This window comes from Eleutherodactylus coqui, chromosome 6 (assembly GCF_035609145.1).
Source record: "Eleutherodactylus coqui strain aEleCoq1 chromosome 6, aEleCoq1.hap1, whole genome shotgun sequence".
Lineage (NCBI taxonomy): Eukaryota > Metazoa > Chordata > Amphibia > Anura > Eleutherodactylidae > Eleutherodactylus > Eleutherodactylus coqui.
In genome coordinates, this window is record NC_089842.1 from 138,223,557 (window position 1) to 138,240,566 (window position 17,010).

The 17,010-nt window shown below is 43.6% G+C and overlaps 1 protein-coding gene across 1 annotated transcript in view; it reads left to right on the forward strand.

Annotated features, from left to right (window-relative positions):
* GRIN2D (glutamate ionotropic receptor NMDA type subunit 2D) overlaps positions 1-17,010 on the forward strand; it is a 335,290-nt gene that overhangs the window by 278,312 nt on the left and 39,968 nt on the right. The window contains exon 9 of the mRNA XM_066607728.1: positions 247-476. Within this exon, the coding sequence (XP_066463825.1) occupies positions 247-476 (230 nt within the window). The remainder of the gene's footprint in view (positions 1-246; positions 477-17,010) is intronic.

The following is a 17,010-nucleotide window of genomic DNA, read 5'->3' on the forward strand; positions in this document are numbered from 1 at the left end:
TTTTATATCTTTTGCCTATTTATCATGTGGGGTCAGACTCTAGCTCAAATATTTGGATGTAACATTAGTGCTGGATCTTAGGTGCACCTACAACTAAACATATGTTTGACTGTGTAAGCTTTATTTTTCATGAGCCTTCATACAAGTGAATTATTTTAGAAGCTATGGTGTACCAGTAAGTTTATTCATATCTTATCACTACATCTGCTTCCACTAAGAAAAAATTATTTCATTTAATGTTTTTAGGTCCAGGAGGTTCCAAGTTCACAATTGGCAAGTCCATCTGGTTGCTGTGGGCTCTTGTATTTAACAACTCTGTTCCAGTCGAAAACCCAAAAGGCACAACAAGTAAAATCATGGTTCTCATCTGGGCATTCTTTGCAGTAATATTTCTAGCCAGCTACACTGCCAATCTGGCTGCCTTTATGATCCAGGAGGAATATGTGGATACTGTGTCTGGACTCAGCGATAAAAAAGTAAGGGATTAAGAATTTGCATTGTTGATCTTTATTAAATTCACAAAATTCTGTATTTCTCGCTGGCCTAGACTTATCATGCACGGAGAGAACTAGTTTAAAAAAGCAGTTATCTAGAGGATATACTTACAGACACTGATAAAATGATAAACCAATGAATAAAGAAATCCTAGAGCTTTCTCAGACAACAAACATTTCTCTGCAGTTCACAAATGTCAGCCATTTGAAGAGAAACATAGCATTTAGGAATGACAAGAGCCTAATAAGCAACACTTTCTTATAAATAATGTGCAGGGTAATTCAAAAAGAATGGTGCAAAAGTAAAGCTGTTTTATGCATACATTTACATGAAACAGACAATGATATGAAAAGATAGAAGTCCAAGTTTTTAATGCATCTTACAGATGTTCAATATGAGCGCCATTAGTGACACGGCAGATGTCAAGTTGGTAGTCCAGTAATGCCCTGATGCATCTCGGCATATTCTCTGTGATTGATTCCCCTGAAGAGGAAATGTATTGTTTTAGGTCTTCTAGTGTCACCAACAATGCCCATAGCAAAGATGTGTGAGGTGCATAGTAACATAGTATGTTAAGCTGAAAGAGGACAATGTTCATCTAGTTCAGCCTGTTTCCCCCCTCCTCCTTATTGATCTAGAGGAAGGCAAAAAAAAAAAAAAACCAATGAGGCAGAAGCCAATTTAGCCAATTTGAGGGAAAAAATTCCTTCCCGACTCCAGAATACTTCCTGCATCATGGAGCATGAAAAACTTGAAGAGTTATTATATTCTTTCATATCATTCTGGTTGTTGTATGTCAATTCATGAATAAATGTATGAATAAATCAGCTTTACTTTTGCGCCTTTTACGTGAATTACCCTGTATTTTTTTATTTTCATGTTGAATAGTCCAAAAACACAAATGCACAGAACTTTAATTTAAAGCCCCATGGCCCCATTTGCCCTATGCCTTGTATTATAATGATGTTTTCTTATGTGGTAGAGCCTTAGTGCAAATGCTACCTCTGTACCACCTAAAGCTATGCCTCTATGAGTACACACACAGCATTAATTGCGGCAATATCAGGTAAACATCTAAATTACACCAGGCAGATTTAGTCAAGTTTGACAATGAAATGATCTTTCTTACTTACAATGCACATAATGACCTTAAGGTGAGTGATGGAAAACTCAAATTCTCTAAATCTTTTCATGTTATGCCAATGACAAAATAAACCATATACAATTATTTAGTTAAAAATTGTCTTTCATGCCCAAAGCCTTAAGATGGCTATACACTTTAGATATTTTCTGCAGATCCTGCTGATTTTCATAGCATGTGCTGACAGTCTAATATGTTCTTTGGGAGCCGTCCAGATGCAAATGTGAAGTGAACCTAGCCTAAAAGTTTCAGTGATGTCTGATATTTGCTTATTTCACTTCCCCTAAAGAAACAGCTATGCTTAGCCAAGCTAAATGCATCAGTTTATAGGAAGTTGAGTGATTGCTATCAACCCAATAAACATTTGACTGACAGTAATTTAATGGCCATTTTTGATATTTGTCAAAAGATAATCATTTGAACAACAATTGAGATGGCCAGTTTTTCAAATTATACATGCAGTAAGCATACAGTAAGCTTTCCCCAGGCAATTCCAAGAAAGCTTATCTGGGATTAACAGTGGAACTAGAGAGGAAATACAACCTGTCATATATACAATATGCTTCCTTCAATATCACTCTTCAGTTAAGGGTCTGGAAGTAGCCATTAGATTGTCTGAAGGGCTTGCTAGAATCTTCATAATTCCAGAATAGCTAAACTCTGCAACTTTTGTTTCTAAAGTTTTGGAATAACTAGTTCTTTGTATTCATACACTTGTGGATCAGTATTTGTTAGTAAACAACTGTAGATGTTTTTCAAGATTTTCAAAGTCACAAAATCTCCAAAATCCAAAGAGATGAGACCTAGTTTTGTAAAAAGAAGTTCTTTATTTCATGTTCTTTCTGCTATGATTCTATGATGCTGTGTTTGTAAGTGGATCAGCTCATGATCCAAGGAACAGGGCTATTTTGATGTGACGTTTCTGACGTTATGGGAAGTGAAAACACAAAAAATGATTATAATTATCCCAGGTGAATCATGCTTATTCTCACCAGAGAGCAACTGTTAGCTGGCAAGATGTAACAGAACTAGGAACAGTTTGACAATTAGGACATCATTAATACATTGTTACTGGTTTGTTTAACTAAGCCGACTTGGATCCACATGACATCATCCATTACCCAGGAATCTCAATGATGATATTGTGGATAGAAGAAAAAAAAACTGTCATTAAACATGGCCTGCATTGTAAAATATAGCAATGCAACATAGAAAAGTATCATGACCTCAGCATCATTAAACAGGTGCACGCTGATGAAACCACATGATAGCAGCATTTGAGTTGAGTGGTTAGTCACTTGGAATTAAAAATACACATTACCATCCATTGATCGTTGAGAAGAAAGACTGAGTCACCAGTGTTGGAAAACCTAGGAAATATATAATTTCTAGAAACTTAAAGGAGGTTTCTTTTTTTACATACCTTCCAAATGTCAAGAAAGCAGGGACAGAAATAGAAGTTACAATTTTAAAATAAGGCGCAGGATATAATTGAGGCCAACATGATACTACTTCTTTCTGCAAAGATTATAGTATAATCATCCTCTTCAATCATCATTGCTGGTTTAGATCTGTTGAGACATCAGGGTGGGAGTGTTTATAATCCCGTAGTGCTGCAAACATTTACATTTTAGAGCAGAAATCTCGAAATCTTGTCACAATACAGTATGTCATTAGAAGTTTTTAAAGTTTTGTGAGCTTGGTGTAATCAAGGTATAAATTAAAAATGCAAGTAAGATACTTTGCAGATTATATTTTGATTCATTGCTAATTGCTCTACAGTTTATATATTCAGCTGAAGCAACATGCATGATTACAGTTTTTGTGCTTAGATAGAGTCAGCTAGCTAGATTTTGATAAGTAGGTAGACAAATGCAGATGTGTCCACCCATGCCTTTTGAATTTCATTGACACTAATTTCTCATGATACAAAGATGATACATTATCGTGTGATCAAGTAAATTAAATGTATGGTAATGTTAACTCTTTCCAATCCACTGTCTGACGTCTAAAGACATTATGATTTAAGGCTGTACAGCTCCGATGTTGGAAGACGTCCGTGGGGGTTCTCTTACTGTATATTGCCAGCCTCTCTGCTATCAGAGCCTATCCAACGTGCCACCTCATGCAGTACTGACTTTAGCCAGCATATAGTGCCGTTGTATAACGGCAGCAAAAGAGTAAGCCCCCTAGGAAAACCAGGATACAAATTGGATTGGAAAGGGTTAGACGTCTTGGGGGTGGTGATTAGCCAATGGATGGCATTTGTGAGGGGCAGGTGTCACAGCCTTCCAGTAGGAAATAATATTGTTAAAATTGTTTTTTTTAACAAGGCAGCCTATGAACAAAGGCATCTTTCCGAGATGTCTGTCATAGTCATCTGGTTAAAAAAATACATTAAATGTATATTTTTTTTAATTATTAAAGATTTTTATTCAGTTGTTCCACCGTACAAAATAGAACTATTTGCATAAAGTCTGTAGCTGACATATCCAATCTATTGCAATGCAGTCAATCTGCCGCATACTAGGATTACAATTAATTATGCATATTGCTAGAGAGGAATCGAGAATGGAGCAGAAAATATATAAAAAATAAAAAGGTGAAGGGATTGAGTGCAAATGTATTATTCATTATGAGAGAACATGTCTTGGTTTGAAGCCCAGAAGATATTTTCTGTGTTTCACCAGAATCCTGTCCAACTATACCTAATTTTACGGTCAAGAGGATCTTGAGATTGTTAAGGTCTCCCACGTCTGGGGAATTTGTGGAGGCATGAGTTTCACCATAAATGAAAGGCAGACGACCGACCTTGTCTTCTCCATCTACACAGCCCCCATTGAACAGACCATCAGGAGATTTGGCTTTCAGTACCATCTCTATGCTGATGACACCCAATTATAAACCTCTTCCTGTGACATTACAGCAAAATTCCTCCAGATAGCCACCGACTGTCTGCCCGCTGCCTCTAATACTATGTCCTCTCTAACTAAAACTGAACCTCTCGAAAACTGACCTTCTCCTGTTTCCGCCCTCTACTATCTGACCTCATCCTGACATCTCCAACACAGTATGTGGCACCACCATAACTCCCAGACAGCACGCCCGCTGTCTTAGGGTTATATTTAACTCTGATTTCTCCTTCACCCCCTATATCCAATCTTTTGCCCGAATATGTCAGCTACACCTCAAGAACATCGCAAGAATTTGCCCTTTTCTCACCGTGGACACCACCCAACCCATGCCCTCCTCTCTGCTAACGAAATCAGACTAAGTGACCCTTTAAGTCGAATCTCTCATTCCCGCCTTCAACACTTCTCTAGAGCAGTACCAGTCCCCTGTAACGCGCTACCCAAAACTATCCGGGTAATCACTGACTCACAGTGATTACCTCTTCAGAGAGGCATACTACATCCTCCAAACCAAAACCCTCTGTACTCCGCCTGATAACATGCTCCCTGTCCCACAGACTGCAATCCCTGCTAGCCGTAATCAACTGCCCCCTGCATTCATACCGATTCAGCCACTATACGGCCTGACTATTGTCTATGTCTATAGCACCCTTCACTCTCCATCTCGCCATACCGTGCACATCTCCAGCCCCTTTACCTTCTGTATCTCCCCACTATTTGTAATATGTAAGCTTGTTGGAGCAGGACCCTCACCCCTACTGTTTCCATCAATTGATTACTTCATGTTACCATGATTTTCTTTTTATTCCCCCTGTATTGTAAGTGCTGTGGAATATGTTGGTGCTATATAAATAAAGATTATTATTAGAAATATCCCAGCATTCTTCACTGGCTGCATGTCTATGTAGAGCTTTTTATGGAAATTTGATAGACCCAAAGTAGAGAGAAGGGGACATAAATCTGCTCAGGATATAAGCGAGCAGTTGAGATCTGGTCTAGTGTTAAGCAAACCAAACCAGTAGAACCCTGCTTTTTGTCGAACTTTGCTAAAAGGTTGGTTTTGCATGAAAGTGAACAAAGCTTTTAACAATGACTCCTGAATTGTCTGCTCAAACTGGCTGCTCAGTCTCTGAAGCCGCTACAGCCACTGATGTGTTCATTTTATAAAGTGTACCTAAAAACACCAATAAAGTTAATAGCTAGAGATCATTTACAAACCATTAAAAAGGAAAATATATAAAAGCAAATAAAGAGTGCGTAAATCTAGTTGTGTATTTCAGAAGTTCTGTCACACATGGATAATAACACTGGCTAACAGGGCCAGCTTCTGGTTTATATGGGCCCTTGGGTGATAGTTTCAGCAGGCCCCTCTTTCTATTTCTGCATCACTACTTTTTCTACACTTCTACACAATCTCCCCATCTGCAGTGCCCCAGATAGTAATATTGCCACACAGGATGCCTCACAAAGGAATAATATCCCCTTTTTTGTTCCCCCTGTAGATGCCATTTAGTAAGTGCTACTTATAGTGACTCCCACACAGTAAAAGTGCCCCCACTTAATTATGATGTCTTCTTTATGTCAACACTCAGTAATACTGCCTTTTGCCCCATTCATTATTAATGTCCCCTTTTTGCCCCATTCAGTAATAATCCCCCTTTTGCCTCCAGTCAGTAATAATGCCCCTTTTACTTCATTCAGTAGTAATGCCCCTTTTCTCCCTATTTATTAATAATACTCCCTTCTACTTCCAGTCAGTAATAGTGTCTTCTCTTGTCGCCTTTTAGAAATAATGCCCCTTTTAGATACAATGTCCTCTTTTGTCCCTTTTAGATATAATGCCACTTATATCTAAAAGGGGCAATAGGCGGCATTAGACCAAATGGGGCATAACACTAGCTCTTGACTACTTTTAGATATGCCACCTTTCACCACTTTAGATATGCCACCTTTTCCCCCTTTTACATATAGTTGCCACCTCTTGTCTCCTTTTACATATAGATGCCACCTTTTACATATAGGTGCTACATTTTGCCCCATTTACATGCCACATTTGCCCCTTTATATGCTACCTTTACATGCCACCTTTTGCCCCTTTACATGCCACATTTTGCTCCCTTTTACATGCAGTTTAATAAAATGAAAAAAAAACTACATATTGACCTGATTACAAAACCAAGAAGTCGTCAGGGACAGCTGCGCTGACTGCAGCTGCCGGGGAGTGACAAAGGTGAGTTTGTAGTTTTAATTAATTTTATTAATCAGACTAAATAAAATTAAAATATAGGGGGCCTAACTGCTGTGCTGACACAACAGCCTGGGCACCTTTCCCTCCTGGACCCCTGTGCACGGTTGGGCCCCCAGATGCAGTAGGCCCTGGCACCTGCTTGGTTCTGCCAAGTGCAAGCACTTGCTTTGCTGGCTGGCACAAAAATAATAGCAGAGCCAGGAACAGACATGGCATTTGTGTAACTTTTGAAGCAACACAGATACACAGTAGGTCGTGTGTGTAACTACATGCCTGTTCAGAACTAGTATATGCACTTACTTCATACATGGTGAGCTGTTGTCATATGTTAGCCAGAGTTGATTTTTATTCACATTCTAGCCTGGTTTTATTGACCTCCATCAACTAAATTGTGCATTTGTGGGCTATAATACAAGCTATAACCATCAATCAATGCAAGATGAAGCAGTCAAGATAAATATTGCTATATCTGTACATGGCAAATAACCATCAGTGTGAATAAGAAAGAAAATTACATCTTGTAAAAGACATGTGGAATAAATTAAAGGAGTATGAACTTGGTTTCCAGTTATATTTTCTTCTAAATAATTTTGACATTAATATCAGAACAACCCTAAGGTTACGTCTGACAGTGTTTAGGTTAAAAAACACAACAAAAGATCACTATATGTATATATATATATATATATATATATATATATATATATATATAATGAATTATTATTAATAATAAACTTCATTTGTATATCGCTAACTTATTCCGCAGCACAAAATATCAAAATATGCATATTGTGGTAACCTGAGGGTTACTAGCTCACAGGAACCGCCATCTTCTCCACCCATTAAGATGGTTGGCACCACTCTCAGAAAGGCTGGATTAGTATAAAGTATCTATTGACTAAAATATCATGCTGATATTTCGGTTTATTACATCGGCTCAGTAATTTATTTAAACAATATACAATGCATTAGCCTTTAATTTCATTTCCATAATGCTGGGTAATAGTTTTTATATATTGTACTTATTTTGAGGTTTGTTACTACATTCACTAAAGGGGTTCTTTTAAAGGGGTATTCCAGGACTTGATCCCTTGTACTATTGATAATCTATCAACAGGATAGGTCATCAACAGTTGATCAGCAGGGGTCTGCTACTCAGGACCTCCAGTAACTAGCTGATCTCAGCTCCTACATTCATTGCAGCAAAACCAGATATTGACACCTTCGTCCTCATTGTGATTGAAGCCTGAAGTGTAATAGAAGGCATAGCTCCAATAATTTCAATGGAAACTATGCCTTCTATTACACTTCCAGCTCTGACCACAATGTGGATGGACCTGTCAGTATCCAGCTAGGATGCATTAAATGCGGGAGTTGAGATCGGCTGATTGGTGTGGGTTCCAAGTGGTGGATCCGATAAACCATTGATGACACATCCTGAGGTAAAGCACTTACACCTCTTTGGATTTTCCCCTACACATTGCCACTTCTAACATGGTTGCAATACCAGACACAATAGTATTGATCCCTCACTACCAAACAAAACGTTATGACATATTATAACAATCTTCATGATTGTAACTTAACAAAAATAATATTTCAATAGGGTTGGTAGTTGTTTGGTTGGACGAATAGGACTAAAAATGGCCCATCCTGGAAATTAGCAGCAGCAGAAGTGGTTGTTTACCTTGACCACTATGAACCTATTTTTGGTTCCCTTTCTTCAGTCTAATTCTAACATGAAGGTTAATAAGTCAAACTGAAGGAAAGTAACTATAAAGACTTTATGAAACACGTTGCAATTTTGTACGTTTCCTTATATCCTGGGCAACTGTACGGAAAGAAGTTTTTCAGACCCTGTTAGATAGTAAAAGACTCATCTAATTTTTTCCTTATTCTACTAGTCCTCTAACGTTTCTGAGCAGGACATAAGCTTATCTTCTATATAAGACTATGTAATGCCTGTCTGCAGTTAAAATGTGAATTGCTTCCTTTTCCAGTAATTTATATAGATCTTCTATGGCTCCACAGCATCGTTTCTTGGAATGTTTTGAAAAAAGTGTTTAGCTCCATTTCATTATAAGTAAATAGCCCTCATGTTCTATATAAGTTCACTTGCAAGGAAGCATACTACACAATGGCATGATGAAACATTAAGCTGCATTTAATTCATATTGTCCAAAGTACTTATGTTTCAGATGTACCTTCAGATTCCACTCCTGGACCATTGAGACACTGTAGCATCTGGCTAACATTTTCTCTTTGTCAATTATGATTAGAACTGCTCTCAAATATACTTGAGTAAGCACAGTGTGAACCTGAGATCCTGTAAATCATGCTTTTTTCCAAACAGTTGATGGATGGAAAAGACATTTTGTATTTCTTCTTTATATTGTATAACGTAGTTATTTCTAGAAGTGCATCCTTCAATATGTTGGCTTCTGTAGATCCCCATTTATATAATAGCAGTGAGCTGTACAAAATGTGGTTTTTAACCCTGGAAATTATGTCTAATGACAAACAATTTTCAGCATCTAAAGATAAATAGGTAACTATTAGAGATGAGCGAACGTACTCGTCCGAGCTTGATACTCGTTCGAGTATTAGCGTGTTCAAGATGCTCGTTACTCGTAACGAGTACCACGCGATGTTCGAGTTACTTTCACTTTCATCTCTGAGACGTTAGCACGCTTTTCTGGCCAATAGAAAGACAGGGAAGGCATTACAACTTCCCCCTGCGACGTTCAAGCCCTATACCACCCCCATGCAGTGAGTGGCTGGCGAGATCAGGTGTCACCCGAGTATATAAATCGGCCCCTCCCGCGGCTCGCCACAGATGCATTCTGACAGAGATCAGGGAAAGTGCTGCTGGTGCCGGAGCTGCTATAGGGAGAGCGTTAGGAGTTATTTTAGGCTTCAAGAACCCCAACGGTCCTTCTTAGGGCCACATCTGACCGTGTGCAGTACTGTTGAGGCTGATTTTAGCAGTGTTGCACAATTTTTTTTTTTTTGTATATCGGGCGTGCAGAGCATTGCGTCCGCAGTCTGCAGTCATTGTACAGAGTATAGGGCCAGTACTGGTGAGGCAGGGAAAGAGATATTCAGGCTATATAGGCAGTGGGCTTTTTCCAAAACATTGGGGAAAAATACTATATTTGGGCTGCCTGTGACCGTCTTTAGTTTCCTGCGTGTCTGCTGGGGGTAGTAGTCCTAATTAATACGCAGCTAAGCGTTACAGCAGGCTTGCGCAAAATTGTTTCCTAGATCTGCTGTCTCTGTTACATCAGCGCCGTCATCCCACCAGAGGGAAAGTGTATACATAATATTATACGCTGCCTACAGTATCTATCTGCTGGGGGTAGTAGTCCTAATTAATACGCAGCTAAGCGTTACAGCAGGCTTGCGCAAAATTGTTTCCAGGATCTGCTGTCTCTGTTACATCAGCGTTGTCATCCCGCTAGAGGGAAAGAGTATACATAATATTATACGCTGCCTACAGTATCTATCTGCTGGGGGTAGTAGTCCTAATTAATACGCAGCTAAGCGTTTCAGCAGGCTTGCGCAAAATTGTTTCCTGGATCTGCTGTCTCTGTTACTTCAGCGCTGTCATCCCGCCAGAGGGAAACAGTATACATAATATTATACGCTGCCTACAGTATCTATCTGCTGGGGGTAGTAGTCCTAATTAATACGCAGCTAAGCGTTACAGCAGGCTTGCGCAAAATTGTTTCCTGGATCTGCTGTCTCTGTTACATGATCGCCGTCATCCCGCCAAAGGGAAAGAGTATACATAATATTATACGCTGCCTACAGTATCTGTCTGCTGTATCAGCTCAGCATTTTAAAAAAAATAGAAGCAAAATACTTAAGGCCTACTACTGGCCTTTGGCCACTTGACTGCTTCTGCGCTGTGAATTCCACTAGCTCAGTCATACGCACCTACGTCTCACTACAGGCGTGCGCAAAATTGTTTCCTGGCTCTGCTGTGCGTTCCGTAAGGGAAGTCAGCCTCCAACCACAGGCCAATAAGCGGCACATTTAATTACAGCGTTCTGTTTCTGCACTACTGGTAATACAGCATGCTGAGGGGTAGGGGTAGGCCTAGAGGACGTGGACGCGGGCGAGGATGCGGAGGCCCAAGTCAGGGTGTGGGCACAGGCCGAGCTCCTGATCCAGGTGTATCGCAGCCGACTGCTGCGTGATTAGGAGAGAGCACGTTTCTGGCGTCCCCACATTCATCTCACAATTAATGGGTCCATGCGATAGACCTTTATTAGAAAATGAGCAGTGTGAGCAGGTCCTGTCGTGGATGGCAGAAAGTGCATCCAGCAATCTATCGACGACCCAGAATTCTGCGCCGTCCACTGCTGCAACTCTGAATCCTCTGGCTGCTGCTCCTCTTTCCTCCCAGCCTCCTCACTCCATTACAATGACACATTCTGAGGAGCAGGCAGACTCCCAGGAACTGTTCTCGGGCCCCTGCCCAGAATGGGCAGCAATGGTTCCGAATGCTCTCCCACTGGAGGAGTTTGTCGTGACCGATGCCCAACCTTTGGAAAGTTCCCGGGGGATGAGGCTGGGGACTTCTGGCAACTGTCTCAAGAGCTTTCAGTGGCTGAGGAGGACGATGACGATGAGACACAGTTGTCTATCACTCAGGTAGTAGTAATTGGAGTAAGTCCAAGGGAGGAGCGCACAGGGGATTCAGGGGAAGAGCAGCAGGATGATGAGGTGACTGACCCCACCTGGTTTGCTACGCCTACTGAGGACAGGTCTTCAGAGGGGGAGGCAAGTGCAGCAGCAGGGCAGGTTGGAAGAGGCAGTGCGGTGACCAGGGGTAGAGGCAGGGCCAGACCGAATAATCCACCAACTGTTTCCCAAAGCGCCCCCTCGCGCCATGCCACCCTGCAGAGGCCGAGGTGCTCAAAGGTCTGGCAGTTTTTCACTGAGAGTGCAGACGACCGACGAACAGTGGTGTGCAACCTTTGTCGCGCCAAGATCAGCCGGGGAGCCACCACCATCAGCCCCACCACCACCAGCATGCGCAGACATATGATGGCCAAGCACCCCACAAGGTGGGACGAAGGCCGTTCACCGCCTCCGGTTTGCACCGCTGCCTCTCCCCCTGTGCCCCAACCTGCCACTGAGATCCAACCCCCCTCTCAGGACACAGGCACTACCGTCTCCTGGCCTGCACCCACACCCTCACCTCCGCTGTGCTCGGCCCCATCCACCAATGTCTCTCAGCGCACCGTCCAGCCGTCGCTAGCGCAAGTGTTGGAGCGCAAGCGCAAGTACGCCGCCAAGCACCCGCACGCTCAAGCGTTAAACGTGCACGTAGCCAAATTTATCAGCCTGGAGATGCTGCCGTATAGGGTTGTGGAAACGGAGTCCTTCAAAAGTATGATGGCGGCCCGCGCTACTCAGTTCCCAGTCGCCACTACTTTTCCCGATGTGCCGTCCCAGCCCTGCACGACCACGTCTCCCGCAACATTGTACGCGCCCTCACCAACGCGGTTACTGGCAAGGTCCACTTAACAACGGACACGTGGACAAGCACAGGCGGGCAGGGCCACTATATCTCCCTGACGGCACATTGGGTGAATTTAGTGGAGGCTGGGACAGAGTCAGAGCCTGGGACCGCTCACGTCCTACCCACCCCCAGAATTGCGGGCCCCAGCTCGGTGGTGGTATCTGCGGCGGTGTATGTTTCCTCCACTAAACCACCCTCCTCCTCCTCCTCCTCCTCCTACGCAACCTCTGTCTCGCAATCAAGATGTGTCAGCAGCAGCACGTCGCCAGCAGTCGGTGTCGCGCGTCGTGGCAGCACAGCGGTGGGCAAGCGTCAGCAGGCCGTGCTGAAACTACTCAGCTTAGGAGAGAAGAGGCACATGGCCCACGAACTGCTGCAGGGTCTGACAGAGCAGACCGACCGCTGGCTTGCGCCGCTGAGCCTCCAACCGGGCATGGTCGTGTGTGACAACGGCCGTAACCTGGTGGCGGCTCTGCAGCTCGGCAGCCACACGCACGTGCCATGCCTGGCCCATGTCTTTAATTTGGTGGTTCAGCGCTTTCTGAAAAGCTACCCACGCTTGTCAGACCTGCTCGGAAAGGTGCGCTGGCTCTGCGCACATTTCCGCAAGTCCCACACGGACGCTGCCACCCTGCGCACCCTGCAACATCGGTTTCATCTGCCAGTGCACCGACTGCTGTGCGACTTGCCCACACGGTGGAACTCTACGCTCCACATGTTGGCCAGGCTCTATGAGCAGCATAGAGCTATAGTGGAATACCAACTCCAACATGGGCGCAGTGGGAGTCAGCCTCCTCAATTCTTTACAGAAGAGTGGGCCTGGTTGGCAGACATCTGCCAGGTCCTTGGAAACTTTGAGGAGTCTACCCAGATGGTGAGCGGCGATGCTGCAATCATTAGCGTCACCATTCCTCTGCTATGCCTCTTGAGAAGTTCCCTGCAAAGCATAAAGGCAGACGCTTTGCGCTCGGAAACAGAGGCGGGGGAAGACAGTATGTCGCTGGATAGTCAGAGCACCCTCCTGTCTGTATCTCAGCGCGTTGAGGAGGAGGAGGAGGAGCATGAGGAGGATGAGGAGGAGGGGGAAGAGACAGCTTGTCCTACTGCTGAGGGTACCCATGCTGCTTGCCTTTCATCCTTTCAGCGTGTATGGCCTGAGGAGGAGGAGGATCCTGAAAGTGATCTTTCTAGTGAGGACAGCCATGTGTTGCGTACAGGTACCCTGGCACACATGGCTGACTTCATGTTAGGATGCCTTTCTCGTGACCCTCGCGTTACACGCATTCTGGCCACTAAGGATTACTGGGTGTACACACTGCTCGACCCACGGTATAAGGAGAACCTTTCCACTCTCATACCCGAAGAGGAAAGGGGTTCGAGAGTGATGCTATACCACAGGACCCTGGCGGACAAACTGATGGTAAAATTCCCATCCAACAGCGCTAGTGGCCGAAGGCGCAGTTCCGAGGGCCAGGTAGCAGGGGAGGCGCAGAGATCAGGCAGCATGTACAGCACAGGCAGGGGAACACTCTCTAAGGCCTTTGACAGCTTTCTGGCTCCCCAGCAAGACTGTGTCACTGCTCCCCAGTCAAGGCTGAGTCGGCGGGAGCACTGTAAAAGGATGGTGAGGGAGTACGTAGCCGATCGCACGACCGTCTTCCGTGACGCCTCTGCCCCCTACAACTACTGGGTGTTGAAGCTGGACACGTGGCCTGAACTCGCGCTGTATGCCCTGGAGGTGATTGCTTGTCCTGCGGCTAGCGTCTTGCCAGAGAGGGTGTTTAGTGCGGCTGGGGGAATCATCACAGATAAGCGTACCCGCCTGTCAACGGACAGTGCCGACAGGCTTACACTCATCAAGATGAACAAAACCTGGATTTCCCCAGACTTCTCTTCTCCACCAGCGGACAGCAGCGATACCTAAACAATACGTAGGCGGCACCCGCGGATGGAAGCATTGTTCTCTATCACCATCAAAAACGTGGACCTTTTAGCTTCATCAATCTGTGTATAATATTCATCCTCCTACTCCTGCTCCTCCTCCTGAAATCTGACGTAATCACGCCGAATGGGCAATTTTTCTTAGGCCCACAAGGCTCAGTCATATAATTTTTGTAAACAATTTTTATACGTTTCAATGCTCATTAAAGCGTTGAAACTTGCACCTGAACCAATTTTTATTTTAACTGGGCTGCCTCCTGGCCTAGTTACAAATTAAGCCACATTAACCAAAGCTATAAATGGGTTTCACCTGCCCTCTTGGTTGGGCATGGGCAATTTTTCTGATGTACATTAGTACTGTTGGTACACCAATTTTTTGGGGCCCTCACCTACAGTGTAATCCAATTAATTTTTTGCCCACCTGCATTAAAGCTGACGTTACATCAGCTGTGCTGGGCACTGCAATGGGATATATTTATGTACCGCCGGTGGGTTCCAGGGAGCCACCCATGCTGTGGGTCCACAGGGAGTTGTAACTGCATGTGTCCATTTCTAAAGAACCCCAGTCTGACTGGGGCATGCAGTGTGGGCCGAAGCCCACCTGCATTTAATCGGACGTTACCTCAGCTGTGATAGGCACTGCAATGGGATACATTTATGTACAGCTGGTGGGTTCCAGAGAGCCACCCATGCTGTGGGTGCACACGGAATTCCCATTGCGGAGTTGTACCTGCCTGTGACTATTTATAAAAAAACGCGGTCTGACTGGGGCATGCAGACACCTTGACAGAATGAATAGTGTGTGGCACATAGGTTCCCCATTGCTATGCCCACGTGTGCAGCTCCTGATGGCGGTGGCACAGGATTATATTTCTCATTGCTTCTGTACAGCATTGTGGGCTATCGCCCCGCCCCTTTTAAAGAGGGTCGCTGCCTAGCCGTGCCAACCCTCTGCAGTGTGTGCCTGCGGTTCCTCCTCATGGCAGACACACTTATAAATAGACATGAGGGTGGTGTGGCATGAGTGCAGCTGAAGGCTGCGCAGGGACACTTTGGTGTGCACTGTGGACACTGCGTCGTGCGGGGGGGGGGGGGGTTGGGCAGCACGTAACCCAGGAGAAGTGGCAGCGGAGTGTCATGCAGGCAATGATTGTGCTTTGTTGGAGGTAGTGTGGTGCTTAGCTAAGGTATGCATTGCTAATGAGGGCTTTTCAGAAGTCAAAGTTGTTGGGAGGGGGGGGTCCCACTCTTGCCGCTATTGTGGCTTAATAGTGGGACCTGGGAACTTGAGATGCAGCCCAACATGTAGCCCCTCGCCTGCCCTATCCGTTGCTGTGTCGTTCCAATCACTTTCTTGAATTGCCCAGATTTTCACAAATGGAAACCTAAGCGAGCATCGGCGATATACAAAAATGCTCGAGTCGCCCATTGACTTCAATGGGGTTCGTTACTCGAAACGAACCCTCGAGCATCGCGAAAATTTCGTCCCGAGTAACGAGCACCCGAGCATTTTGGTGCTCGCTCATCTCTAGTAACTATATACTGCATAGATAAAGCAAACTTTACATTTAACTTCTTAAGGACTTGGCCTATGACCCACAGGATCCAGAGATTTTTGGGGGATTTTCAAATCCACTTTTCAAAAGCCATAACTTTTAGAATTTTCTGTTCATATGGCCATGTTATGGCTTATTTTTGCGTGGTGAGCCTTAATTTCACAGATCTGCATAAAAAATGTTTTGGTTCAGCTGCATGGGATATTTTAGGTAAATTATATGTTTTCTAGGGTGCTGAATCCAAAAATGACCTCCAATATATGAGGGGTTTACATATAAATGCATATGAGCGATGAAAAAAAAATCACAATTTTATTACAATGAACCAATCATATTATTTATTAAAAAATACATTCATGATACATTTATTATTCCACGTTTACTCTTTTTATGCCTGTGGAAGCTTTTCTTCTTCTCTTTGATGCTTCTTCGATCACGCTTTCACTTTCCATTTTTCGGTTCCCGCTCGAGCATCCAACAGTAGTCAGCTAGCATGGAGACGTCCCAACTTTCTTGGTAGCGTCTCTCAATATCATAGACATCCTTTTTCTTTTACAGTTTTTGCCATGCAGAATAAATAGTGTGTTCAATTTATTGTACAGGTCATTATGTATGTGATGATACAAAATATGTGGTATTTTTAAAAAGTTTAGTTTTTTTGTACTTTTTGTGCTTTTAATGTCCCTGTACGGGAGTTGAACCATAACAGCTATGATCACTATGATAATGCATTGCAGGACTTCTGTATTGCAATGCCTTATCACTTACAATAGCAATCATTGACAACGGCAAGCCGGGACACCAGTATTTGGCATCCTGTGCCAGGGGTTAACAACAGGGATTGCTGTTTTTACCTATCCCCACTGTTGCAGCAAAAGGCAGGTTATCCATAACACCTGGCTCCCGCTGCAGGATAGAGCGGGCTTAGCTTCTGATCCCATGTCATCCACAGGATGTAAGTGTACATCCTGATGCATTAAGTATCCCGTAGCCGGGCCGGAAACTTAAGTCTTATAGCGTTAAGGGGTTAAAGGACAAGTTGGCTCTTTAGATGTGTTTGCTTTAAATACTTGTGTTTGCCCTTAAAATAATTCTGATGCATATCTTCTTGGAACTCTTTGGTGTGTCATTCATCTGTTATTCCTCTTGCAAATTTATAAATAAATTGACAAAAATGATGCTCA